The 27,441-nt window shown below is 41.0% G+C and overlaps 1 protein-coding gene across 2 annotated transcripts in view; it reads right to left on the reverse strand.

Moving 5' to 3' along the window:
- frem1a (Fras1 related extracellular matrix 1a) overlaps positions 1–27,441 on the reverse strand; it is a 410,320-nt gene that overhangs the window by 45,927 nt on the left and 336,952 nt on the right. For both annotated transcript variants that reach the window (XM_087996893.1, XM_043714338.2), the window contains exons 27-28: positions 25,514–25,658; positions 13,519–13,648 (exon numbers count right to left, since the gene is read on the reverse strand). In XM_087996893.1, the coding sequence (XP_087853019.1) occupies positions 13,519–13,648; positions 25,514–25,658 (275 nt within the window). The remainder of the gene's footprint in view (positions 1–13,518; positions 13,649–25,513; positions 25,659–27,441) is intronic.

The raw sequence follows: 27,441 nt of genomic DNA on the forward strand, positions 1-27,441 counted from the left end.
GGCTCTTGTCCCAGCGATAGTGAAGAGACAGCAATGCACTTCCAAATCATGATGGTGAGTAACATGGAAGGGAACTTGCAGATGGTGATGCTGTCTTTGTCCTTTTACATGAGAATAATCATGGACTTGGAAGGTGTTGCCTAAGAATCTTAGATGAATTTATGCAGTGCATCTTGGGATAGTACACACTGCTGCCACGGAGCATCAGTTGAGGGGAGAGTGGATGGGCTTTCTCTTGCATGCTGTGAAGCTTCTTGAATATTGTTGTCTCTTGTAGTTGGTGGATAGGCTTTGAGGAGTCGGGAGGTGAGTTACACTCCAGAGTATTCCAAGCCTGCTGTGTAGGTATTGTGTTGATGTAGCAAAGCCAGTTGAGTTTCTGGTACTCAAATGGTTGCCCTAAGATGTTAATAGTGGGGATTTAGTGATGGTAACACTACTGAATGTTAAGGAGCATGGCATAAATTGTCATTGGGGATGGTCATTACCTGGCATTTGTGTGGCGTGAATGTTACTTGCCACTTGTCAGCCCAAGCCCAGATACTAACCAGAGTGTGTTGCATTTGAATATGGACTGTTTCAGTATTAAGACCTGCTCCTGTAGCCATTGTGGTGACTCCATTTGAGTTTCTGACCAATGATACTCCCAAGTTGTTCATAATGGGGGATGGGGGACACAGTAATGACAACACCATTGAATGTTAAGGGCGGTGGTTAGATTGTCTCTTACTGGCGATGGTCATTGACATTTGTGTCATTAGTGAGGGAATTCCAGGATTTTGACGTAGCGACAGGGAAGGGAATTTTTTAGACTGCTTTCTAAGGTTAAATTTATGGGGTTACTATTACATAGATACTACTTTTGAGAATGCTACATGCCACTTATTAGCCCAAGCCTGGATATTGTCCAGTCTTTTTTGTATTTGGACATGGACTGCTTCAGTGTCTGAGGAGTCGGGAATAGGGAACATTATGCAAACATCAGCAAATATCCCTACTTCCGACCTCATGATGGAGGGAAGGTCATTAACGAAGCAGCCAAAGATGGTTTGGCCTAGGACACTACCCTGAGGAACTCCTGCAATGATGTCCTAGAGCCGAGATCACTGACCTTCAATATCCATCACAACCATCTTCCTTTGTGTCAGGTATGACACTGACCACCAGAGAGTTTGCCCCCCAGATATCCATGGATTCCAATTTTGCTAGGACTCCTTGATGCCAGACTCAGTCCAATGCAGCCTTGAAGTCAAGAGCTGGCACGATCAACTCACCTCTGGAATTCAGCTCTTTCGTCAATGTTTGAACCAAGGCTGTAATGTGGTCAGGGGTTGAGTGGCCCTCGCAGAACCCAAACTGGGCATCACTGAGCAAATTATTGATGAGCAAGTGCTGCTTGATGGCACTGTTGATGACACTGTCCATCACATTACTGATGATCAAATATAGACTGATGGGGCAGTAATTGGCCAGTTTGGTTTTTATGTACAGGACATACCTGGGCAATTTTCCACATTGTCAGGTATGTGCCAGTGTTGTAACTGCACTGGATCAGCTTGGCTAGGGGAACAGCAAATTCTGGAGCACAAGTCATCAGTATTATTGTCGGAATGTTGTAATGCTGGGGGTGAATTATCTACTTGGCACTTCCGGCTGCAGATTGCTACTAAAGCTTCAGCCTTATCTTTTGCACTGATGTGCTGGGCTTTTCCATCATTGATCATATTTGTGGAGCCTCCATCCCCAGTGAATTGAGACCAGATTAACTACATGGACATTCATTATTTGTGGCAATGCTTACATGACATAATGGAGTACAAAGCAGAGTCAAACAGAATTACCAGCAACAGTACACCACCACTTGATGAGCTCAATGCATTCTACAGTTTCTTTGAACACTGTGAATCGATGTCACTTGTCCCAAGAGCCTCAGATGTCACCTGTACACTCAGTCATCACTGCAGATGTTAGATTGGCCGCCTTAAGGGTGAACCATGGAAAGTGACAGGTCCAGATGGAATCGCCAGACGTGTACTCAGTTCCAGTGTGGACCAGCTGGCAGGAGTACTTACAAACATCTTTAGCCTCTCCTTATTACGATCTGAAGTCCCCATTTGCTTCAAGAAGAGACCTCCATCATCCCAGTGCCAATGAAAAGTCATAGTGTGCCTCAATGACCACAGTCTGATGGCTTTAACATTCCTAATTACGAAGTGCTTCGAGAGATTGGTAATGGTTTACCTCAGCTCCAGCCTCCCAGACTGTCTTGATCCCTTGCAATTTGTGTACTGATGCAACAGATCCACAGCAGAAGCCATCTCTCTGGCCTTACATTCATCCCTGGAATATCTGGACAATAAGCATCCAATAGAAGACAGCAGAGAGAGACTTCACTGAAGAGTATTCTGGGAAAAGTTGGTTCAGTCACCACGACCAGCCAGTGGAGTGATGAAGAATGTTGATACCAACAACAGGTAGAAAGAGGGATAAGGTTTTGCAGAGTCAGTACTGGGATTTAGGAAAGAGTCTGAAAAGCAGGATCTTAAGGGTAGTAATCTCCGGGTTACTATCAGTGCCACATACTGTTGAGGCAAGGAATAGAGAGATGAATGTGTGGCGAAGGACCTGGTGCAGGGTGGCATGGTTTCAGGTTCTTGGATCATTTGGGACCTCTTTTGCAGCAGGTGTGCCCTGTACAAGAGGGATAGTTTGCACCTAAACTGGAGGAGAATCACTATCCTCATAGGGAAGTTTGCAAGTGCTACTTGGAAGGGTTTAAACTGGAGTGGTGTGGGCTGGGAACCAGAGCAGCAGGTCAGCAAGTAGACAGATTGAGGGGAAGGTAAATGTTAGTACCAGTAAATTGGAAAGAAAGGACAGACAGACGCAGGTAAATGAGAACAATGGTACTAATGGGCTGAAGTGTGTTTATTTCAATATAACAAGTATTATAGGAAAGGCAGATCAGCTGAGAGTCTGGTTCCCCCAATACAGGGGCTATGGTATTGTGACCATTAACTTGGTTGAGAGAGGGACAGGACTGGCTACTCAACATTCCAGGGTTTTATTGTTTTAGATTAGATAGGGTGGTCAAAGCGGGGGAGGAATTGCTTTACTAATCAGGGAGAATGTTACATCTGCACTCAGAGGACATAAGGCCCTGGAGGGCTCATCCACTGAGACAGTCTGGGTAGAGCTCAAAACGAAAATGGGTACAATCACTCTAAGATTAAACTACAGGCTCACCAACCGACATTGAGACGTTGAGAAACAAATACATAGGCAGATTATGGAAAGATGTAGTTAAAACAAGAGTCATCATAGCGGGTGACTTTAACTCTAATATTGAATGAGACTCCCTTAGAGCAAGCTTAGATGATGCAGAATTTAAGTGCATCCAAGAGGGCTTCTTGAAACAGTGTGTGGATAGTCCAACGACCTCTAGGGACAAACTGGACCTTAGCTAATGAGTCTGGCCAGATGACTGACCTTTTAGTGGACATTTTGGAAACAGTGATCACAATTCCTTAAGTTTTAGGATAGGAATGAATAAGGATGAGTCAAGACCTTGTAGGAAGTGTAAATTACATCAATATTAGGCAGGAGCTAAGTATTAACTGGGAGGAGCTGTTATTTAGCAAGTCCACACTTGACATGTAGGAGGTATGTAAGACCTGCTGCTGAGAATTTGGGACTACCATGTTCCAGTAAGGAGGAAGGACAAGGACGGCAAGTTGAAGGATCAATGGATAATTAGAGAGGTTGTGAATTTAGTCAAAAGTAAAAATGAAGCATATGTTAGGTTTAGGAAGCTCAAATCAACAGTGCCCATGAGAATATAAAGAAAGCAGGAAAGAACTCAAGCAGATAATTAGGAAAGCAAGATTGGGCCATGAAATGACCTTGGCAAGTACAGTTAAAGAGAATCCCAAGGCCCCAGCCTGTTCAGGGTACAGCTCAAATCCTCCAATCTTGACAACATCCTTTGAAATCTTTTCTGAACCCTTTCAACATCCTTTCCAAGATCAGAACTGCATAGTGTTCCAAAACTGGCCGAACCAATGTCCTGTACAGCTGCAACATGACCTCCCAACTCCTATGCTCAATGCATTGATCAACAAAGGCAAGCATACCAAAGGCAAGCATTCCTTTGCTATCCTGTCTACTTGGGACTATACATAGACACTTCCAAGGAACTGTGAACCTGCACTCCAAGGTCTCTTCGTTCAGCAACACTCTCTATGACCTTACCATTAAGTATATAAGTCCTGCCTTGATTTGTCTTTGCAAAATGCAGCAGTTCATATTTATCTAAATTAATCTCCATCTGCCAATTCTTGGCCCGTTGGCCCATCTGATCAAGATCCTGTTGTACTTTTTAGAGTAACCTTTTTCGCTGTCCACTACACCGTCAATTTTGGTGTCATCTGAAAATTTACTAACAATACCTCCTATGTTCATATCCAAATCACTTATATAAATGATAAGTAGTAAGCCCAGCACTGACCATTGTGCCACACTGCATGTCACAGGCCTTCAATGTGAAAAGCAACCCTCCACCACCACCCTCTGTCTTCTATCTTCGAGCCAGTTCTGTATCCAAATGGCCAGTTCTCCATATATTCCATGTGATTAGATTAGATTAGATTCCTTACGGTGTGGAAACAGGCCCTTCGGCCCAACAAGTTCACACTGACCCTTCGAAGAGTAACACACCCAGACCCATTTCCCTCTGACTAATGCACCTAACATTATTGGCAATTTAGCATAGACAATTCACCTGACCTGCACATCTTTGGACTGTGGGAGGAAACCCACGCAGACACAGGGAGAATGTGCAATCTCCACACAGGCAGTTGCCCAAGGCTGGAATTGAACCTGGGATCCTGGTGCTGTGAGGTAGCAGTGCTAACCACTGAGCCACCGTGTTGCCCTGATCTAATATTGCCAACCAGGCTACGACGGAGGAATCTTTTTGAATGCTTTACTGAAGTCCATTTGCTCACATCCACTGATCTGTTGTCATCAATCCTCTTCTTTACTTCAAAAAATTCAAGCTAGTGACACAATTTTCCATGCATAAAGCCATGTTGACTGTCCCTAATCTGTCCTTGGCTTTCCAAATACATGTTAATCCTGTCCCTCAGGATTCCCTCCAATCACTTGCCACCACTGACACATCTTTAAACCTTCCCTCTTTTACCCTAAACCATGCCCCCTGGTATTTGAATGCCTACATTTCTGCTTGTAAGGGACTTTTATTAGTTTTGATCAATATTTTACATAGAATTGTAGAAAGTCTGCAATGTGGAAACAAGTCATTCAGCCCATTGAGTCCGCACCAATCCTCTAAAGAGCATTACCCAACTCCGCCAACCAATCCCTATAACCCTGAATTTCTCATGCCTTAGCAACCTAACCTACATATTCCTGGACACAAAGTGCAATTTATCATGGCCTAACCTAACCTGCACACATTTGCACCGTGAGAAGAAATCAGAGCACTTGGTGTAAAAACACATAGACACAGAGAATGGGCAAACTGCACCCAAGGAATCAAACCCAAGTCCCTGGCACTGAGGCAGCAGTGCTAACCAGTGACATACCCATTCTTTACATACTTATAGAAACCTTTCTCTTTGCATACCTGTAGAAACATCTCCAGTCAGTTCTTGTACTCCCCATAAGCTTACTCTAGCTCTATTTTCCCCTTCTTAATCAATCCCTTGGTCCTTCTTTGTTGACTTGTAAACTATTTGCAAACCTCAGGTCTATTGTTTTCTCATGCCTATTTGTATGCCCTTTTTTTGCATTTAATACTATCTCTAACTTTCCTCGTAAGCCATGGTTTGGCCACTGTTTTATTTGCTAGATAGGAATAAATAAATATATTAGAGTATTAAAGGAGTACTTCACATCTATCTTTATGCAGAAGAAGGAGGATGCAATACTGAATTCATGATGATGGACTGTGAAGTTCTTGAGCGATTGATATAAGAAGTGAATTGGAGGCTTTGGCGGATTTAAATGTGGACAAATTCCCAGGTCCAGATCAGTTGTATCTCAGGCTCTTGTTGGAGATGAGCAAGTAAATTATAGGGGATCAGACACAAATTTTTAAATTGTCTATGGCCACATTGGAGGACAATTAATGTGGTTTCCTTTATAAGGGTGGTAGGCCAGTGACTCTAACATTAGTGGTAGGGAAACTATTGGAGAAAATAATGAAATAGAAAATTAATCTATATTTAGAGAGGCAAAGACTGATCAGGAATAGTCAGCATGGCTTTGTCAAATGGAGGTCATGCCTAACAAATCTTGTTGAATTTTTCAGAGGTGAACAAGTGTTTGGATGAGAGTAGGACAATTGATATAGCTTATATGAACTTCTGCAAGTCTTTTACTCCTGCACCTATTTTCTATTTTATATTTTTCTACGTTTGCCAAGATATTTGGCCCTTTGAGCCTTCACCATCATTCAATATGATCATGGCTGATCATCCCATTTCTACTGTCTCTCCATACTCCATGATCCCTTTAGCTCTTAGGGCCATGTCTAGCCTCCTCTTGAATATATCTAACGGACTGGCCTCAACAGTTTACTGTGGGAGAGAATTCCACAGGTTTCGAACAGTCTGAGTGAATTTCATCATTTCAGTCATGAATAACTTACCTTTTATTCTTAAACCGTGAACTCTTGCTTGGGATTTCCACAACATAGAGACTTTTTGTCCCACATCTAGCCTGTCCAGTGCCATCAGGATTTTGTGTTTCAATGAGATCCCCCTTCATTCTTCTAAATTCTAGTGAGTAGAAGCCCAGTTGATCCAATCTTTGCTAATATGTCAATCATGCCAGATTCCTGGGAATCAATCTGGTGAACTTTTGCTGGACACCCTCAATGGCAATAATGTATTTCTTCTGAATAGGAGACCAAAACTGCACACAATACTCCAAGTGTGGCCTCACTAAGGCCCCATATAACTGCAGCAAGACATCATACCTCGATACTCAAATTCTCTTTCTATCAAGGCCAGCATACCATTAGATTTGCTCACTGCCTGCTGTACCTTGTCCACCATTCAGCGACTGTCCCACCATGACACCCATATCTCATACCACCTAACCTTTTCCTAACATGTCACCATTCAGATAATAATCTGCCTTCCTGTTTTGTGACCAAAGTGGATTACCTCACATTTATCCACATTGTTGCATTTGCCAAGTATTTGCCCACTCAGCCAGTGTGTCCAAGTCACCCTGCAGCCTCTTAGCATCCTTCTCACAGCACACACTGCTGCCCAGATAAATGTCAAATGCAACTTTGGAGATATAGCATTCAATTCCTTCATCCATATCATTAATATATATTGTCAACACTGGGGTCTCAGCACTGAACCCATTAGCAACCCACTCCATAACTGCCTGCCACCTGAAAAGGAGCCGTTTATGCCAACTCTCAGTTTCTTGTCTGCCAACCAGTTCTGTATCCATGTCAACACATTAGCTCAGAAACCATGAGCTTCTTGGTGTGGCATACTAGTGCCCAATATAGTTGTAGTAAGACATCCTTATTCCTGTACTTGAATCCTCTCACTGTGAAGGCCAATACACACAGTTTGACTTTTTATTGCCTCCTGCACCTCTGGGCTTCCAGCGAATGGTGCACAAGGACATCTAGGAATCTTGAACATTCCCCTTTCTGTGTACAGTTTGTATATTCTCTCTGCATCTGCATTGGTTTCCTCTGGGTACTCCAGTTTCTACCCCCAGTCCAAAGGCGTGCAGGTTAGGTGATTGGCTATGCTAAATTGTCCATAGTGTCTATGGATGTGCTGGTTAGGTTGGTTAGCCATGGGTAATGTGGAGTTACAGGGATGGGGTGGGTCTGGGTGGACTGCTCTTCAGAGGGTCGGTATGGACTCAATGGGCTGAATGGCCTGCTTCCTTCTTATTAGGGATTCGATGTGTTTTAATTTTCCTTACTAATCTCTTGTGCAGAGCCTTGTTCAGATACATATCCACTAATTCACCCTTGTCTACCCTACTGGTCACATCCTCAAAAAATTCCAGAAGATGTGTCAAGCATGATTCCTCTTCAGTGAATCCATGCTGACTTTGTCACTACTTTCCAAATGCTCAGTTGCTACATCCTTAATAATTGACTCCAGCATATTTCCCACCACTGATGTCAGGCCAACCAGCCTATAATTCCCCATTTTCTCTCTCCTCCCTTTTTTAAAGAGCGGGGTTACATTAGTTACCCTCCAGTCCTTTGGAACTCTTCCAGTGGAAGTCTACAGAATGCTGGAAAATGATCACAAATGCATCTGCTATTTCAAGGCCATTTCCTTAAGTACTCTGGGATATAGAGCAACCAGCCCTAGGCATTAGAATTATAAGGTCCTACAGCACTGAGACAGGCCCTTTGGTCCAAACTGGTCCATGCCAACCAAAATGTCCATCTACGTTCACACCATTTCCCTGCACTTAGTGCATATTCTTCAAAATTTTTTCCTATCCATGTATTTGTTCAAATGCTTTTTAAATGCTGTTCATGTACCTGCCTCAACAACTTCCGCTGATGGCTCATTACATATATGAGCAACCCACTGTGTAAAAATGTTGCCTCTTAGGTTCCCTATTTTTTTACCCTCTACCCTTAAACTGATTCCCCCTCATCCTCAATTCCCCAACCTGAGAAATAGACTGAGTGCATTCACTCTATCCATACATTCTATGATCTTATACACTTCTCTAAGATTTAAAGAATCTCCTACACTCTAAAGAAAAATCTTCTAGCCTGTCCAACCTCTCCTTATAACTCAGACCATTGAGTCCTGGCAACATCTTGTGAACTTTGTCTGCACTCCTTCCAGTTTAATAACATTCTTCCTAGCACAAGGTGTCCAAACCTTAACACAATTCTCCAAGTGTGGCCTCAACAGCATCCTGTACAACTGCAACATAACTTCACAACTTCTTCTATACTCAGTGCCCTGACTGATGAAGGCCAGTGTGCCAAAAGCCTTCTTCACTGCCTTGTCCTCCTGTGACTCCACTTTCAGAAAACCATGTACCTGAAATCCAAGATTCCTCTGTTCCACTACATTCTTGAGGCCCTACCATTCACCATGAAACTCCTATCTTGATTTGACTTTCCAAAATCAAGACCTCACACTTATCTATATTAAACTCCATTTGCCATTTCTTGGCCCACTTCCCAAGCTGATCATGATCCTGCTACAATTTCTGATCTTCCCCATTTTAATGTCACCTGCAAACTTACTGATCATGCCTTGTACATTCTCATCCATATCACAGCGCCAGAGACCCAGGTTCAATTCCCGCCTCAGGCCACTGAATGTGTGGAGTTTGCACATTCTCCCCGTGTCTGTGTGGGTTTCCTCCGGGTGCTCCGGTTTCCTCCCACAGTCCAAAGATGTGCAGGTTAGGTGGATTGGCCATGCTAAATTGCCCGCAGTGTTAGGTAAGGGGTAAATGTAGGGGTATGGGTGGGTTGCGCTTCGGCGGGTCCGTGTGGACTTGTTGGGCCGAAGGGCCTGTTTCCATACTGTAAGTAATCTAATTGATATAGATAACAAACAGCAATGGGTCCAGCTCCGACCCCTGAGACACTCTGCTCGTCACAGGCCTCCAGCCGACAAACATCCTTCCACTATTATCCACTAGTATCAAGCCAATTGTGTATCCAATTTGCCAGCTCACCCTGGATTCCATGTGATCTAACCTTCCAGAGGAGCCCACCATGTGGAACCTTATCAAAAACCTTACTAAAATCCCTATCGACCAGGTCTACTGCCCCACCCTTGTCAACCTTTCTGTTCACTTCATCAAAGAACTCTAACAAATTTGTGAAGCATGATCTCCCATGCACAAAGCTGTGCTGACTACTCCAAATCAAACCCTGTCTTTCCAAATGCATGAATATCTTATCTCCGAATCTTGTCAAAAATCTTACCCACCAGGGATGTTAGGCTTACTGGTCCCATCTTGAATAAGCACAACATATGCCAACCTCCATGGACCTCACCCATGGCTAACGATGATGCAAAAGTATTAGCTAGGCTCCCCCGACAATTTATTCTCTAGCCATTAGCAGTGTTCTTGGATATATCTGGTCAAGAGCAGGAGATTTATCCACCTACATACATTCAATATGTCCAACACCTCCTCTACTGTGATATGGACTGTCCCTAAGATATTACCACTAACTTTCCCTAGTTCCCAAGACTTCATGTAGTTCTCCACAGTAAATACAGAGAGAAATACTCTTCGAGGACCTCACCCATCTCCTGCGGTTCTACACATAAATGTTCACTTTGGTCCTTGAGGGCTCCTATTCTCTTTGTAGTTATTCTTTTTCCTTTAATATACTGAAAAAAACCTTATTGGGTTTTAATCCCATCAATTTCCCCAATGCCATTTCCTCCTTCATGCTTGACCCTCTAAAGACAAGATCCTATATAGGAAACTGATAAAGAATCTAAAACCTCATGGGATCCAGGATAACTCGAGCAGATGTGTATAAATTTGGCTTAGGGGTAAGAGACAAAGGGTGGTGGTAGAAAGCTGCTTGTATGACTGGAGCACAGTGTGCAGTGGCATACTACTGGGATCAGTCCTGTGTCCCTCTTTGTTTGTGATATTCATAAATTATGTAAATGAGAATTTGAGGAAGATGATAAATACATTTGCAGATGACACAAAGATTGGCTGTGTGGTTGACAATGTGGAGAAAGGATTTAAGTAACAGGAGGATATAAAAGTGTTGGCCAGACAGACAAATCAGTGGCAAATGGAATTTAGCCATGATAAATGTGAAGTGATGCACTTTGGAAGAGACAATAAGACAAGGAAGAACTTAATGCATGGCAAGACACTAGGAAATTCAGAAGAACAGAGGGATCTTTGGATGCTTATTCAAAGATCCTTGAAGGTGTCAGGCCATATTAAGAGGATAGTTAGGAAGGCATATGGGATGCTTGCCTTTATCAGTCATGTGTCCAGCAGGCTAAGATAAAAGATAGCGAGGAGGGACTTGGGGGAGGGACGTTTGAAATGCGATAGGTGGAAAGAGGTCAAGGTGAGGGTGATAGGCCGGAGTGGGGGTGGGGGCGAAGAGGTCAGGAAGAAGATTGCAGGTTAGGAAGGCGGTGCTGAGTTCAAGGGATTTGACTGAGACAAGGTGGGGGGAGGGGAAATGAGGAAACTGGTGAAATCCGAGTTCATCCCTTGTGGTTGGAGGGTTCCTAGGCGGAAGATGAGGCGCTCTTCCTCCAACCGTGTTGCTATGGTCTGGCGATGGAGGAGTTCAAGGACCTGCATGTCCTTGGTGGAGTGGGAGGGGGAGTTGAAGTGTTGAGCCACTGGGTGGTTGGGTTGGTTGGTCTGGGTGTCCCAGAGGTGTTCTCTGAAACGTTCTGCAAGTAGGCGGCCTGTCTCCCCATTATTGGGGAGGCCACATCGGGTTCAGCGGATGCAATAAATGAGGTGTGTGGAGGTACAGGTGAATTTGTGGCGGATATGGAAGGATCCCTTGGGGCCTTGGAGGGAAGTAAGGGGGGGAAGTGTGGGCGCAAGTTGTGCATTTCTTGCGGTTGCAGGGGAACTCAGTCAAATCCCTCGAACTCAGCACCGCCTTCCTAACCTGCAATCTTCTTCCTGACCTCTTCGCCCCCACCCCCACTCCGGCCTATCACCCTCACCTTGACCTCCTTCCACCTATCGTATTTCCAATGCCCGTCCCCCAAGTCCCTCCTCCCTACCTTTTATCTTAGCCTGCTGGACACACTTTCCTCATTCCTGAAGAAGTGCTCATGCCTGAAACGTCGATTCTCCTGCTCCTTGGATGCTGCCTAACCTGCTCTGCCTTTCCAGCAACACATCTTCAGCTCTGATCTCCAGCATCTGCAGTCCTCACTTTCTCCTCCTTTATCAGTCATGGCATTGATTGTAACAGCAGGGAGATCATGTTGGAGCTATACAGAATTTTGGTTATGCTGCAATTGAAGCATTGTGTGTGGTCTTGGTCATCGCACTTTATGAAGGATGTGATTGCACTGGAAGAGGAGCAATGGAGATTCACCAGGATGTTACTTGGGATGAAGCATTTTAACTATAAAGCTCAGATTTCTTTATTTGGAAGAGAGAAAGTTGAGCGGTGACGCTGATAGAGATGTATAAGATTATGAAGGGCATGGACTGGGTGAATGAAGAACAATTGTTCCCTTTTGTTGGAGATGAATAACAAGGAACAAAATTTAATGTAACAAACAGGATATTTAGAGGGAATTTGAGGAAAAACCTTTTCACCTACAAGGTGATGGTAGTCTGGAATGCACTGTTTGGGAAATCAGTTGAGGTGGGAAACCTCACAAGCTTTAAAAAGTACTTGGATGAGCACTTTTTAAATGCCATAATGTTCAAGACTATGGGCTGAGTGCCAGTAAGTGGGATCAGTGTAGGTAGCCTATTTCTGGCAGTACTGACTTGATGGGCCAAAGGCCCTTTTCAGTACTGCATAATTCTATGATTTTAAGTAGCTGTATAAGATGGGCTGAAAAGCTAAAATTGTTGATGCTTTGCGACAAGCTGCATGACCTTGAATGAGTCCTGTGAACATTCCTGCACAGGCTGACAATGGCAGCTGCAGCTTGTTTTTCTGTAGCTGTGTTTTCTGTACTAGCCAGCAGTTTTGTCTTCTGTATCTGTTTTTCTGTGTTACACTGTATAAGGGAAAAAGTCTTAGTCCAAGTCGTTGGACTTCACCTCAGATTGGGATGCCAAGAACAACCTAAACCTCTAGACCAGTTATCGATCAAGGGGTCCCCAATGGGCAGAAGGCTTATTGTTCACTTTCCTTCCTTTTTTCATCTGTTATTATTGTTCAATAAATGTTCCTTTCTTTTCTCATCTGTTATTATTACTCAAATGTTCATATCTAAGCAAATTATTGTGGTCGAGCCTTCTCTTAACTACGTTTAACCAAATCAGAAATGAACCATTTGGATACAATCTGTGATCCAAGACAGTAGTATATCATCAGTATGAGCATCAGGAGATGACCTCGAAAGTATTGGTTCTTGTGAACTGTGGTTATGTATTTCTGTCATGGTCCTGCAGTTCTCCCCAGGCCAATGAAGTGGCTGTCACAAATTAGGTTTAACTTGCTCAGGCAATGTGTACAGACAAACATTAGAACATTCAGTGAACTGACAGCTGTTGAGAAATCCTCAAGTAGTGTTCCCTCAACATATGTGGCTTGAATGGAAAATTAAGGGAGCTTGTTGATGGAACTTGCAGACAGGGATTCAAATATTTGAAAGTTGTACCAAAACATTGGGGATTTGAATCCACTGATTAAATGCAGTGAAAATAATGCAAAAATTTGATGTGAATACATACACAAATGTATGTATTCTCAGAACAGGTTGTATTATAATGATAGCTGTGAAGTGGAGATGGGAGCTTGTAAAAACAGTGAAATAGACTTACCTTTATCCCAACGAAGGCAGAATCCATACAATACCCTGTCCTCAGGACTTTCACAGAGAATAGTCCTACATCTTCACATACCCGGTATTCTGATTCCATCATTTCTATACGAGACCATTTGAGATCAAGTCTGTAAAATCATCAGATGTAATTTTTTGATAATTAGAGAATTGCATATTTATAGAATTTAGAAAATGCAAAAATAAGTGCTCAAAATCAAATGTAACTGGACAAATGTACGAAATTATTTTCATTAATTCATTAGGTGTGGGTGTCACCAGCTAGTCCAGCATTTAGTGAGCATTCCGTGGTGGTGAGTTACCATGAATATGGACAAAATTGAATATTCTGAATCAAATGTAGAGCATTTTAACAAATCCAACCTTAATAAAATTGTATGGTATGGACCAATCACTTAAAGTACTTCTTGTTACAAGGGTGTCTTATGCCACACAGACCACACTGCAAATGGGTTAAATCTGACTGTGGATTACACAATGGTCACCTACTGAAAGAGTTCAAATATATCAAGAAACTAGCGTGCGAAAGGTTAAAGGGAATTCATGCAGAGAAGAAAAATGAATGTTTTAAAAAAAAAAAAACAGAGGGTTAGTAATTAGTGGAACTCTCAGATTAAAGCAAAATCACTATATTGAAATAGACTGATATCACAAGCTTATAAGATTATGAAAACGATAAGGGAATTCTTGGCATTCTCAATATTTTTAGAACACAAAATATACTACAGTACATCTATACCAAGTGTAATAATGATAAGCCTCAGAACTTTAACAAGACTTCTGTTGCAATACTGTGAACCATCTGGACTCAACACAATATAAAACAAATTGAGGTAATACATAGTGTTGAGCACAGATTGACCTGGATGCTACTTGGTTTTGGATAATTTGGAATAATGCAAATTATGAAGCAATAATACCAGAAGTTCTCCAAAAGAAACACTTGTGAAGTCTTAATTACAAAATAAATCCTCAAGGAATGTTACCTCATTTTAAAAGGGCACTAAACAAATTATTTTTATTAAAATTGATTCAAAAGATGCAGGATGATCATGTGGTCAACAAGAGTGGGTTGAAATTCACTAGCTGATTTTTAAAAATCTTCTTTCATGCTGGAATAGATGTTCTCCCCCACAAAATGTTGAACCTTCTTTTCCCAAGAAAGGAAAACAAATCAATTTTCTGTGAGGTTTCTGCTAATGAAGGTGAAAATATAATTTACTTAGCAGCCTGGATATTTACTGGTTTCCCCAGTTCACTCCAGTATTACCCATTAATTTCAGATGTGAAAGGTGGAATTGAATAGGCCCAAACAGTCCAACCTTTCCTTATAAAATGACCCCTTCATCTCCATGCATTACAGGTATCCATTGAGTAAATCTTCTTTGAATCATTTAATGTATTTATATTCTTTCTTGAATAAGACTCCCAATACTGTACATGGTACTCAGATGTGTCCTCACCAACACTATTTAGAAGACTTGTAGAAACATTTCCCGACTTGCATATTCCAGTGTCTTGTAATAAACAAAAACAATCCATTTCTCTTCTTAATCATTTGCTACACCTATAAAATGAACTTCTTGCAATTCATGTAACAGTACACACAGATCTTCCTGCACCCCTAGATTTCCGCAATGTCTCTCCATTTCAGGAATATGTTGATTTTCTGTTCTTCCTTTCAGAGTGGACAAGTTCACATTTTCTCACGTTATTTTTTATCTACTAGGTTGTTACTCACACACAACCTATCTATATCGCAGATTCTTTAAGTCTTCTTCACAATTTATTCTTCTACATTTGCATCGTCAGCAAATTTAGCAACCATTCATTCAATACCTTCATCTAAGCCATTGATATAAATTGTAACTGATTAAGGGCCTAACACTGTTCCCTCTGGTACACCACTTGTCACATCTTGCCAAACAAAAAGCAATCCATTTATGCACAACCTTTATTTCCTACTAACCAACCTTATTTTTAATCAATGCTAAAATGTTAACCTCTACATCATAAGATCTTAATTTGTATAGTGACCTTTGATGTGTCTTTTTATCATATGCCTTCTGGTAATCTAAATACAGTATATCCACCTTTCTTGATATTCCCTCATTAGAACTCTAATACTTAATCAAACATGTTTTCCTTTTCAGAAAATCATGCTGACTTATCTGAATACACTGAAATTTCTAAATATCTGCATAATTAAATATCCTGCAAGTGTAAACACAGAACTTCATTTGATTGGTAGAGGCAAGAAAAAAGAACTGACATGTGAACCAATCAGCGCCCTCCTCACATACAGAATAACTGTTGCTTCCCCTTAAATTGGCATTCTTGTAACTTCTCCTAATGAGTGCAACACAAAAAACTTTGTCAAAATATGTCTTTTTTTTCAGTCTCTGTACTATTAAGTGACTATCTATCTTTAAAATTCACATGCAGTTTCTTTTAACCTTAGTTAGTGCTGCTTGCTCATGGCAAGTAAGGCAAATACAGGAAAATCAACATATGAAAAATAAGTAGTGCCAAGTCCAACTTGGCAGTGGCAGAATGTTTGCCTAACTTTGAAAATTTAGTAACATTCAAGTGAATTGGAAAATAACGAATATAACACCTGTTCAAGACAGAGACAAAAAGTATAAGACTGTAGACCAGTTAATCCAACATCCAAACTCACTGTTCTTGATGGACATACATTACAATATATAGAAGATGGGCTAATTAACAGAATACAGATTCAGGGTGAGTGGATCACTTTCAGATTGACAAACTGAAGGATACCCATTGGCATCAGTGCTGCTATCTCAATTATTTACAAGTTATATAAATGACTTGGAAAACATAATCAATGTATTGAACTTAAATTTGTTGATGGTACAAAATAATTAGGAATGTGAGTTGGGAAGAAGGTACACAGTCTGCAAATGAACAGAAATAGGGTGAGTGAATGGAACACGTTTGGCAGATGGAGTATAGTGTAGGACAATTTCAGGTTATCCACTTTGAAGGAAAGAATAGAAAGGTAGATTATTATTTAAATAGAGGGACACTACAGAATTCAGTAATACAAAGGGATGTGGATATCCTTATTCATTAATCACGAAAGTTTAGCATGTTGATAATTAAGAAGCTTAATTGAATATTGTTAAAAATCACACAACAACAAGTTATAGTCCAACAGGTTTATTTGGAAGCAGTCGCTTTTGGAGCGCTGCTCCTTCATCAGGTGGTTGTCAGGAGCAGCACTCCGAAAGCTACTGCTTCCAAATAAACCTGTTGGACTATAACTTGTTGTTGTGTGATTTTTAATTTTATATACCCCAGTCCAACACTGGCACCTCCAAATAATGGAATATTGACCTTTATTGCAAGGGAGATGGAGTATATGAATAAGGAAGTCTTGCTACAGATATAGACTATATTGGTCTACCATATTGGTCAGTCCATATTGACACTGCATTGCAGAGACTTTGATCTTGTTACTGATGGAGGAAGGAAATTGTATTTGAGGCAGTTCAGGGAAGTTTCACTCTATTAATTTCTGGAATGAAGGAAATTTCCTCCAAGAAAGTTTGAACAAGTTGGACCTCATTGGAAGAATGAGAATAATCCAATTCTGTGGGAGTTTGATGGGGTGACAGCTGAAAAGATGTTTCCCCTTGAGGAGAGAACCTGAAATGAGCAAGCAGAGTTTCAAAATAAAAAGCCTCCCATTCAAAGCAAAAGTGAGGATAAATTTCATCTCTCAGGGTATAAATAGTGATTAGAATTCACTTCCCCAGATAGCAGTGAAGGCTGGTTCACTAAATGCTGAGTTAGAAAGAATTTTGTCTTACAAGGGAGTTAAGGGTTATGTATATTGGACAGGAAATTGGAACTAAGTATAAAATTAGATCATCATGAGCTTATTGAACAACAGAACAGTTTCAATGGGTTAAAGGCCTACTCTTACTCCTTATTCTTGATGGAAATGCAGCAGCCGATTTGATCAAATGAAATGCCTGCAAAAAGCTGATGAGTTAGCCTTCTTGTAAATTTTATTTTTGTGCTCAAGTGAGACTTGAACCCACAAACCTCCCCACTGAGAATGCTTTGAATTGCCCCATGACCAACAGGATAAAAGGTATCAGAGGATAATGACCTATCAATTGTTTCAAAGGCTGCAGACAGCTCAAAAAAGACAGTTTGCCATCATGTCAGAATATTGGAAGGACACAAATGGCATTTGATTTCTTTCTGTTGAATGTGTCTACCTGGTTACCTCTTTAATGCATATATATTTTTGACATGAAATAGTGAGAAGCTTAGAGCAACAAAAATTATACAACACAGAAGGAGGCCATTCATCCAACCTTGTCCATGCTGACCCAAAGAGACCCAGGTGCCCTTTCTAATCTTATCTTCCTGCACACAGCCCATAGCCCTGCAGCTTACTGTACTAAGGTGCAGATCCAGGTATGTTTTTAACAAGTATTCGGGGTCTATGCCTCCACCATTAACTTAGCCAGCAAATTCCATATACCCACCATCCTCGGTGTATAATTGTTTTCTGTTACTGTCCCTTTTTAATCCTTCCATCACTTGACTTGAAATCTCTGCCAACAGGGTTCTCCTGTCTATATTATCTCTACCACTCTCAATTTTGAAAACTTCAATCATGTCACCTTTCAGCCTTCTCTGTTCCAAGAAAAGCAACCCCAATCTCTCTTGTATATACAATTCTCCAGTCCTGACAACATTCTAGTAAATCTTCTCTGCACTCTCTCCATAGCAATTATATCCTTCCAATAATGTGGTAGCCAGAATTGCACACAATTTTCCAATTGTAGCCTCAACAATGTCCTATATAATTTTATCATTATATGCCTACTTTTGCATTCAATATCTCTGCCCTCTTTACAAACTTATTTACTTGCACACAAAGATCTCTAACTTATATAGAACATAGGACATTACATCAAAGTGTAAACCCTTCAGCCTTGATGTTGTGCTGACCTGTGTAACCAATCTGAAGCCCATCTAACCTACACTATTCCATTTTCATTCATATGTCTCTCCAATGACCATTTAAATGCCTGTGAAGTTGGGGAGTCTGCTACTGTTGCAGGCAGTCCATTCCATACCCCTACTACTCTGGATAAAGAAACTACCTCTGACATCTGTCCTGTATCTATCCCCCCTCAATTTAAAGCTATGCTCCCTCATGCTATCCATCATTGTCCAAAGAAAAAGGCTCTCACCTGTCCACCCTATCTAACCCTGTGATTATCTTTTATGTCTCAATTAAGTCACCTCTCAACCTTCTTCTCTCCAATAAAAACAGCCTCAACTCTTTCAGCCTTTCCTCATATGACATTGCCTCCATACCAGGCAACATCCTCGTAAATCAACTCTGAACCCTTTCCAAAGCTTCCATATCCTTCCTGTCATGCGGTGACCAGAACTGTACGCAATACTCCAAGTGCAGCTACACTAGAGTTTTGTACAGTTGCAGCATGACCTCATGGTTCCAAAATTCAACCCTATACTAATAAAAGCTAACACACCATATGCCTTCTTTACAATCCTATCAACCTGGCTGGCAACTTGCAGGGATCTATGTACATGGACATCGAGATCCCTCTGCTCATCTACACTGCCAAGAATCTTACCATTAGCCCAGTACTCTGCATTCCTTTTGCTCCTTCCAAAGTGAATCACCTCACACTCTTCCGCATTAAACCCCATTTACCACCTCTCAGCCCAGTTCTGCAGCTTATCTATGTCACTTTGTAACCTGCAACATCCTTCTTCACTACCCACAACTCTACTGACTTTAATGTCATCTGCAAATTTACTAACCCATCCTTCTATACCCTCATCGAGGTCATTTATAAAAATGATAAACAGCAGTTGACCCAAAACAGATCCTTGCGGTACACTGATAACTGAACTACAGGATGAACATTTCCTATCAACCACCACCCTTTGTCTTCTTTCAGCTAGCCAATTTCTGATCCAAACTGCTGAATCCCCCTCAATCCCATGCCTCCATATTTTTTGCAATAGCTTACCGTGGGGAACTTTACTGAAATCCATATACATTACATCAACCGCTTTACCCTCTTCCACCTGTTTAGTCACCTTCTCAAAGAAGTCAATAAGGTTAGTGAGGCATGACCTACCCTTCACAAAACTGTGTTGACTATCCCTAGTCAATGTATTTCTTTCTATACAATTATAAATCCTATCTTTTATAACCTTTTCCAACACTTTACCAACAACTGAAGTAAGGCTCACTGGTCTATAATTGCCATGGTTGTTTCTACTCCCCTTCTTGCACAAGACGACAACATTTGCTATCCTCCAGTCTTCTGGCACTATTGCTGTAGACAATGACAAAGATCAAAGCCAAAGGTTCTGCAATTTCCTCCCTGAATTCCCAGAGAATCATAGAATAAATCCCATCTGGCCCAGGAGACTTATCTATTTTTACACTTTCCAGACTTGCGAACACCTCCTCCTTGTGAACCTCAAGCCCGTCTAGTCTAGTGGCCTGTATCTCAGTACTCTCCTTGACAATATTGTTTTTTTTCTAGTGTAAATACTGACAAAGAATATTCATTTAGTGCTTCCCTGACTCAACACACAACTTCCCACTACTATCCTTGATTGGCCCTAATCTTACGCTCGTCATTCTTCTGTTCCTAACATACCTATAGAAAATCCTAGGGCTTTCCTTGATTCTATCCGCCAATGACTTCTCATGTCCCCTCCTGGCTCTTCTTAACTTCATCTACTCTCAGTGTATTGCTGTTTATTATTCTCTTTTACTTTTTGACCTCCCTAAATGTATTACCTCAACTATCAAAGTTGAACTCCACCTGCCACTTTCCCACTCACTCCACCAACCGATCTATATCATTTCAGTTTACAGCTATTCTCTACACTGTCCCCTACAGGGCAAATTTTTGTGTGGTCTGCAAATTTAAAAGTTGTACTCCCCATGTTCAAGTCCGAATCTTTAATGTACAAAGCAAGTAGGAGGGGTTCTCAACTCTGAAACCTGCAGAAGACTACTTGAAACAGCTTTCCATTCGCAACCCATTGACCATTACCCTATGTTTCCTGTTACTAAGCCAATTTGACATTGTTTTCCAGGGGCTTTTATATTTTTGATGAGTCTTCCATGTGGGACCCTGTTAAATGCCTTACCAAACTCTATGTGGAGAACAATCACGATACTATCCTCATTGCTCCACCTTGTCACTTCCTCAAATAATTCAATCAAATTTGAAAGGCATGACCTCTCCTAACAAAGCCGTGCTGACTATCTTTGACATGCCTTTCTAATTGACAGTTTATCTAATCTCTCATGATTCACTCGAACTGCTGAAGTAAGTCTAACTGGCCTGTAATTATTTTGCATTTCCTTTCTACCCTTTCAAAACAACAGAATAACACTTGGTTCCTCCTGTCCTCTGGCGGCTCACCTGTGTCCTGTGAAGAATGGAAAATAATCGTCAAAGCATCGGTCATTTCCTCCCGAACTTCCTTCAATATTCTGAAGAATGATCCATCTAGTTCTGGTAACTTACATAATTTCAAAGATTCCAACTTCGCTAATACTTCCTCTCTCATTATGATTATTTTGACTAATATTTCAAAACTGATTCTCTTGAATTACTATATCTACATCATCCCTTTTCTTTTTGAATACGGAAACAAAATATTAATTTAAAATTTTTCCCATGTCTCTGCATCTTCACGCAGGTTTCCTTCTGCATCTCTAATAGTTTGCACATTCCCTAAGCTATCCTTTCGCTCTTTATGTACTGGTAAAACATTTCTGGGTTCTCCTTTATCTTGATTGATATTTTTCATGTCTTCTCTTTATTTCCTATTTCCTTTTTACTTGATCCCTGCACTTTCTATATTCTTTAGGCTATCTGCTCTATTGAGATTTTTAGTGAATTACATAAGATTTCTCTATCAATATAATCTTCCTTATACTTTTCTGGACAACAATGGGAGGACCGTTCTTATTGTTAGAGTGGACATGTCTGCTTTATGCCCCAGCATTTCACTTATTAGAAGCTTCCACGGCTTTACCACTGATTTATCCTTGAGCAGTCATGTTGAGGCCACCTCAGCCAAATCACTTCTCAGTTTTGTAAAATTTGCCTTCTTTACTCCTGATTCATCTCTATCTTTTTCCATAATAATAGTAAATCTAACCGATTTGCGGCCACCATTCCCAATATGACCATCTACTATCACTTCACCCACTTAACCATTTTCATTTCTGAAAAATAAATCCAGAATTGTGACTCCGTTTGTTGTATTTGCCATTTTTAAAAAAATTTCTGGACACAGTCCATGAATGTTTCACCCTAAATGTCCCTTTTTTGTTTGAAACCCGGTTGTTAACGGGATAGTTAAAGGCTCCACTTATTATTGGCCTTTTATTCCTACAGGCAGAAATTTGTTTACATATATGTTCTTCTTTCTCCTTCTCATTATTTGAGGGTCTATCGTGTACTGCTATTAGTTCTTTATTATTTCTAAGCTCAACCCATAAAGGCTTTTTTGTTAGCCCATTTAATATTTCATCCCTTTTCACAACTGTAATTGATTGTGATTAATTTCTTGAACTCTTACTGCTACACTCTTCCATTTTTGTCACCCACCCAATCCTGCCTGAAAACTCTTTATCTAGGGACAGTCAGCTATCAATTTTTCCTCTCCTTTAGTCAGGTCTTCGCGATAAGCAATGCTATCATGCAGATTTGCATCTATCTGTGCCCTTTGTGTATCTGTCTTGTTTGTAATAATTCTTACATTGAAATATAAACCTCTACCCTGTCAAATATATCAATATTTTAAGCGCTCTCTGATTATTGAATTATCGAAAGCTATAGCTCAAGTTCGTTAGATGGGTCAGTGTTTGTTCAATGTGTGCAGGAGAGTTTCCTGACACAATATGTAGACAGGCCAACAAGAGGTGAGGCCATACTGGATTTGGTTCTGGGTAACGAACCAGGCCAGGTGTTAGAATTAAAGGTAGGTGAGCACTTTGGGGATAGTGACCATAATTCGGTGATTTTTACACTCGTGATGGAGAGGGATAAGTGTGTACTACAGGGCAAGAGTTACAGTTGGGGTAAGGGAAATGATGATGCGGTGAGGCATGACTTAGGATGTGTGGCTTGGAAAAGTAGACTCCAAGGCAAGAGTGTAAAGGATATGTGGAACTTGTTCAAGGGGCAACTATTGAGTGTCCTTGATAATTATGTACCTGTCAGGCAGGAAGGTAAGGGTCGTGCGAGGGAGCCGTGGTTTAATAAGGAATTGGAATCCCTTGTTAAATGGAAGAGGGCGGCCTATCTCAAGATGAGACGTGAAGGTTCAATTGGGGCGATTGAGAGTTATAGGGTAGCCAGGAAGGACCTGAAGAGAGAGCTAAAAGCAGCAAGGAGGGGACATGAAAGGTCCTTAGTCGATAGGATTAGGGAAAACCCTAAGGCTTTCTATAGGTATGTTAGGAATAAAAGAATGACTAGAGTAGGAATAGGTCCAGTCAAGGATAGTAGTGGGAAGTTGCGTGTGGAGGCGGAAGAGATTGGGGAGACACTGAATGAATACTTTTCTTCAGTATTTACTCAGGAACAGGGCATTGTTGTAGATGAGAATACTGAGTCACAAATAAGTAGAATGGATGGCTTTGAGGTATGTAGAGAAGAGGTGTTGGAAATCCTGGAAAAGGTGAAAATAGATAAGTCCCCTGGGCCTGATGGCATTTATCCTAGGATTCTCTGGGAAGCAAGGGAGGAGATTGCAGAGCCATTGGCCTTGATTTTTATGTCCTCTTTGTCTACAGGAGTAGTCCCAGAAGACTGGAGGATAGCAAATGTGGTTCCCTTGTTCAAAAAGGGGAGTAGGGATAGCCCTAGTAACTATAGGCCGGTGAGTCTCACTTCTGTTGTGGGCAAAGTCTTAGAGAGAATTGTAAGGGATAGGATTTATGTACATCTGGATAGGAATAATGTGATCAAGGATAGTCAGCATGGTTTTGTGAAGGGCAAGTCGTGCCTCACAAACCTTATTGAATTCTTTGAAAAGGTGACGAAGGAGGTTGATGAGGGGAAAGCGGTAGATGTGGTATATATGGATTTTAGTAAGGCGTTTGATAAGGTTCCCCATGGTAGGCTACTGCAGAAAATACGGAGATTGGCATTGAGGGTGAATTGGAGGTTTGGATTAGGAATTGGCTGGATGGAAGAAGACAGAGGGTAGTAGTTGATGGCAAAGTTTCTTCATGGAGTGCCGTCACTAGCGGTGTTCCGCAAGGATCTGTTTTGGGACCATTGCTGTTTGTCATTTTTATAAATGACCTGGAAGAGGGGTTAGAAGGTTGGGTGAGCAAGTTTGCGGATGATACGAAAGTCGGAGGAGTTGTTGACAGTGAGGAAGCATGTGGCAGGTTACAGCAGGATATAGAGAAGCTGCAGAGCTGGGCAGAAAGGTGGCAGATGGAATTCAATGTAGCTAAGTGCGAGGTGATTCACTTTGGGAAGAATAACAAAAAGATGGGGTACTGGGCTAATGGTCGGATACTTGGTAGTGTGGATGAACAGAGGGATCTTGGTGTCCATGTACACAGATCTCTGAAAGTTGCCACCCAGGTAAATAGTGCAGTGAGGAAGGCATATGGCGTACTGGCTTTTATTGGTAGAGGAATTGAGTTCCGGAGTCCTGAGGTCATGATGCAGTTGTATAAGACTCTGGTACGGCCGCATCTGGAATATTGTGTGCAGTTTTGGTCGCCATACTATAGGAAGGATGTGGAGGCATTGGAACGGGTGCAGAGGATGTTTACCAGGATGTTGCCTGGTATGGAAGGAAAATCGTATGAGGAAAGACTGAGGCACTTGGGGCTGTTTTCACTAGAGAAAAGAAGGTTTAGGGGTGACTTGATTGAGGTGTACAAGATGATTAGGGGGTTAGATAGGGTAGACAGTATGAACCTTTTCCCGCGTATGGAGTCGGGTATTACAAGGGGGCATAGCTTTAAATTAAGGGGGGGTAGATATAGGACTGATGTTAGGGGTAGGTTCTTCACTCAGCGAGTCGTTAGTTCATGGAATGCCCTGCCAGTAACAGTGGTGGACTCTCCCTCTTTATGGGCATTTAAGAGGGCATTGGATAGGTATATGGAGGATAGTGGGTTAGTGTAGTTTAGGTGGGCTTGGATCGGCGCAACATCGAGGGCCCAAGGGCCTGTACTGCGCTGTATTCTTCTATGTTCTATCTCCTGAAGTCTTTATTAGATCTATTAGTGACAGTCTCTCATTTATGGCATTACTTTTGGTTTCCGTCTCAAGTGGAAACATCTTTATATTTACCTATACTTTTACTGCCTCTGTTTGTTCATGCACAAGCATTCTGTTTTCTACAGTCTTTAGCACTCCAAAACAAAACATTAATGGTAAAGTGATATGATTGAGCCTGTAACACCTGCTATTGTAAATCCAAACTTCTTGCGTAGTTGCTAAAAGGACACTGGACCTTCTGCACAGAAAGTTTTGGGAACTAAAACAAGAGGACCAACAATATTATGGAAGCCTGATTTTAACAGGACTCTTCCTGTTTTGGCAGCTAGACCGATACTGCCTATTTTTACTGTTTCTTTGTGGCTTTTTTACAAGTTCAGCTGAAATCAGTTCGGTCCATATTTCATATTCAAGAATATTAAGCAGAAAAGGCTAGGAGTCATGTTGAGTGGTAGGTCTGCAAATAATCATAGATCAAGACAGTTTTACTTGCCCAGCAGTGATTTCTACACTGAGTCTGTATAATTTTGTCAAGAGTTGTGACAAATCTTGTGATTCGTCTCAGAAATAGATTCTAATTATCATCAAACAATTAACAAATTCATACACTGTTGGTTAAATACAACTAAAAACTCATTGATATTTACACAAATGTCTTACATTTGCGGGAGAGCAGAGTTGCCAGAGGAGTCCGAAACCTGAAACTCCAAACTGTCCGACATTACTGTCGAGGAAGCACTTATGATGTAAATGATGTTTCTGCTGTTCAAATCTTTCTGTGTGAACTTATTCCAAATAAATCCCCCTAGGCAGCAACAAATCACAAGATCAGTGCATCTGTTAGTGTACATAAGAACAACAGTATTTTATTGATTAGCATATATATTCTATTAGAAATTGTGACCCTGAAATAAATAAAATTCTAAGGGATATTTTATTTTTTAAATACGGGATATGAACTCATAGCTGCCTATTTGCCATATGTCCCTTCTTGTCCAATGAAAATTCATAAAATTTATTCCTGGGAATTGTGTTATAAAAAGAAATTGAATAATGTGAAAATATCATCTGGAAATTAGAAAAATGTGAGGTGATCTCATTGAAACACAAGATTCTGAGAGGACTTGACTGTTTGGATACAGAGAGGGTGTGAGTGTGGGTTAAGAATCTCTATGTAGATACAGGGCCTCAGAATAAGAGGCAGGCTATAGAAGACAAAGATGAGGAAGAATTTCTTCATTTAGGTGCTTGAGGAAAGCACATTCATAGCTGAAATTGAGAGAAGCATAAGGAGTGGGATGAGAAGTAGAGTTCAGGTCTAGGAGCAGCCATAAATGTATTGAAATGTGGAATGTGCTTGAAAGACTCCACACCAGCTCGTGTATTTTGAGATTTCATATTTCTATAAATGTACAGTGGCAATGCAGAGTGAATTAAACTCACAGTAGGCTTGGAGGCTGGTGCTTGGCGTGCAGAAGCCAGTGATGAGAGAAATAGAGAGGGGGAGAAAATGAAAGAGAGACAAATAAAGTCGTGGGGAAGTGCAGAGAGAGACATTAATAGAATTCTGGATAGAGTAATCTGAGCCATCATTAAGCGACATCTGCCACTTGCTGCATTAACACATTTTTCTTCGTGTTGGCTTTGCTTCATTTGTAGTTACTTTAAATCTGTGGCCTCTGCTTCTGTGTACTTCCAACAAAAGGAAAAGGTGTTACCTTCCTACACTGTCCAGACAGCTCACCATTTTGAACACCATGATCAAATCTCCTCTCCTTCCCATCTCCAAGGAAAAGTCTCAATTATTTCAAATCTATCTAGGTAACTGAAATTCCTCCTCATTGGGACCATTCTTTTGAATCTTTTCTGCACCCTCTCTAATGCCTCCACATCCTTGCTAAGGTTGTGAATTTTTACTTCCAGAAGGGTAATTTACCTGGTGCAGCAATATTTACATTATAAGAGCTAAATGTGGCACCTGACATCTGCATATATTCCATCATAGGCACCTCAGTATCTGTGCTGATATTAAGTTGTTTAGTTACATACAGTAGCATGCTTCCATCACCATGCCATACTTCAAGCAGCCAGAATACAATGGAAATGAGGCATTATATCCTCAGGTTATAGATTGTGATTATAGTGATGATACGATTATATCTGTTAAAGGTATCCTGCATACTAATTGGGAAACATGACAAAATGTGGTGCTGAAAAGTAAGCACAATTCTCTAGTTGAAATTGAACTAATGTCTTGCACAGGTTTACTCTGTGCAATTAAAGAGCTGCTGTGAATGTAGCATTCCTTGACAAGAAGATATCATTCGACAAAGTATGACTGCAAGGAATCCAAGCAAAAGAGATCTGGAGTGATTCAGTGGAAGAAGCCATAGTAAATAGAATTATAATTCATAAAACAAAACTGGTTTTGGTATTCAGGTACCAATCACCTTGGCTGCAAAATATCAGAGCCATACTTCTAACATTCAACCATTTGCAATAGCTTCATCAGATTGTTGCTTGATCACAAATCCCAGAGAGGAGCTGTTTGCTAATTATTCCCAAGTGTTCATTGCTATTCAAACTCC

This window comes from Chiloscyllium plagiosum, unplaced genomic scaffold (genome assembly GCF_037043375.1).
Source record: "Chiloscyllium plagiosum isolate Xiang-an unplaced genomic scaffold, Cpla_swu_hap1 HiC_scaffold_2, whole genome shotgun sequence".
Classification (NCBI taxonomy): Eukaryota; Metazoa; Chordata; class Chondrichthyes; order Orectolobiformes; family Hemiscylliidae; genus Chiloscyllium; species Chiloscyllium plagiosum.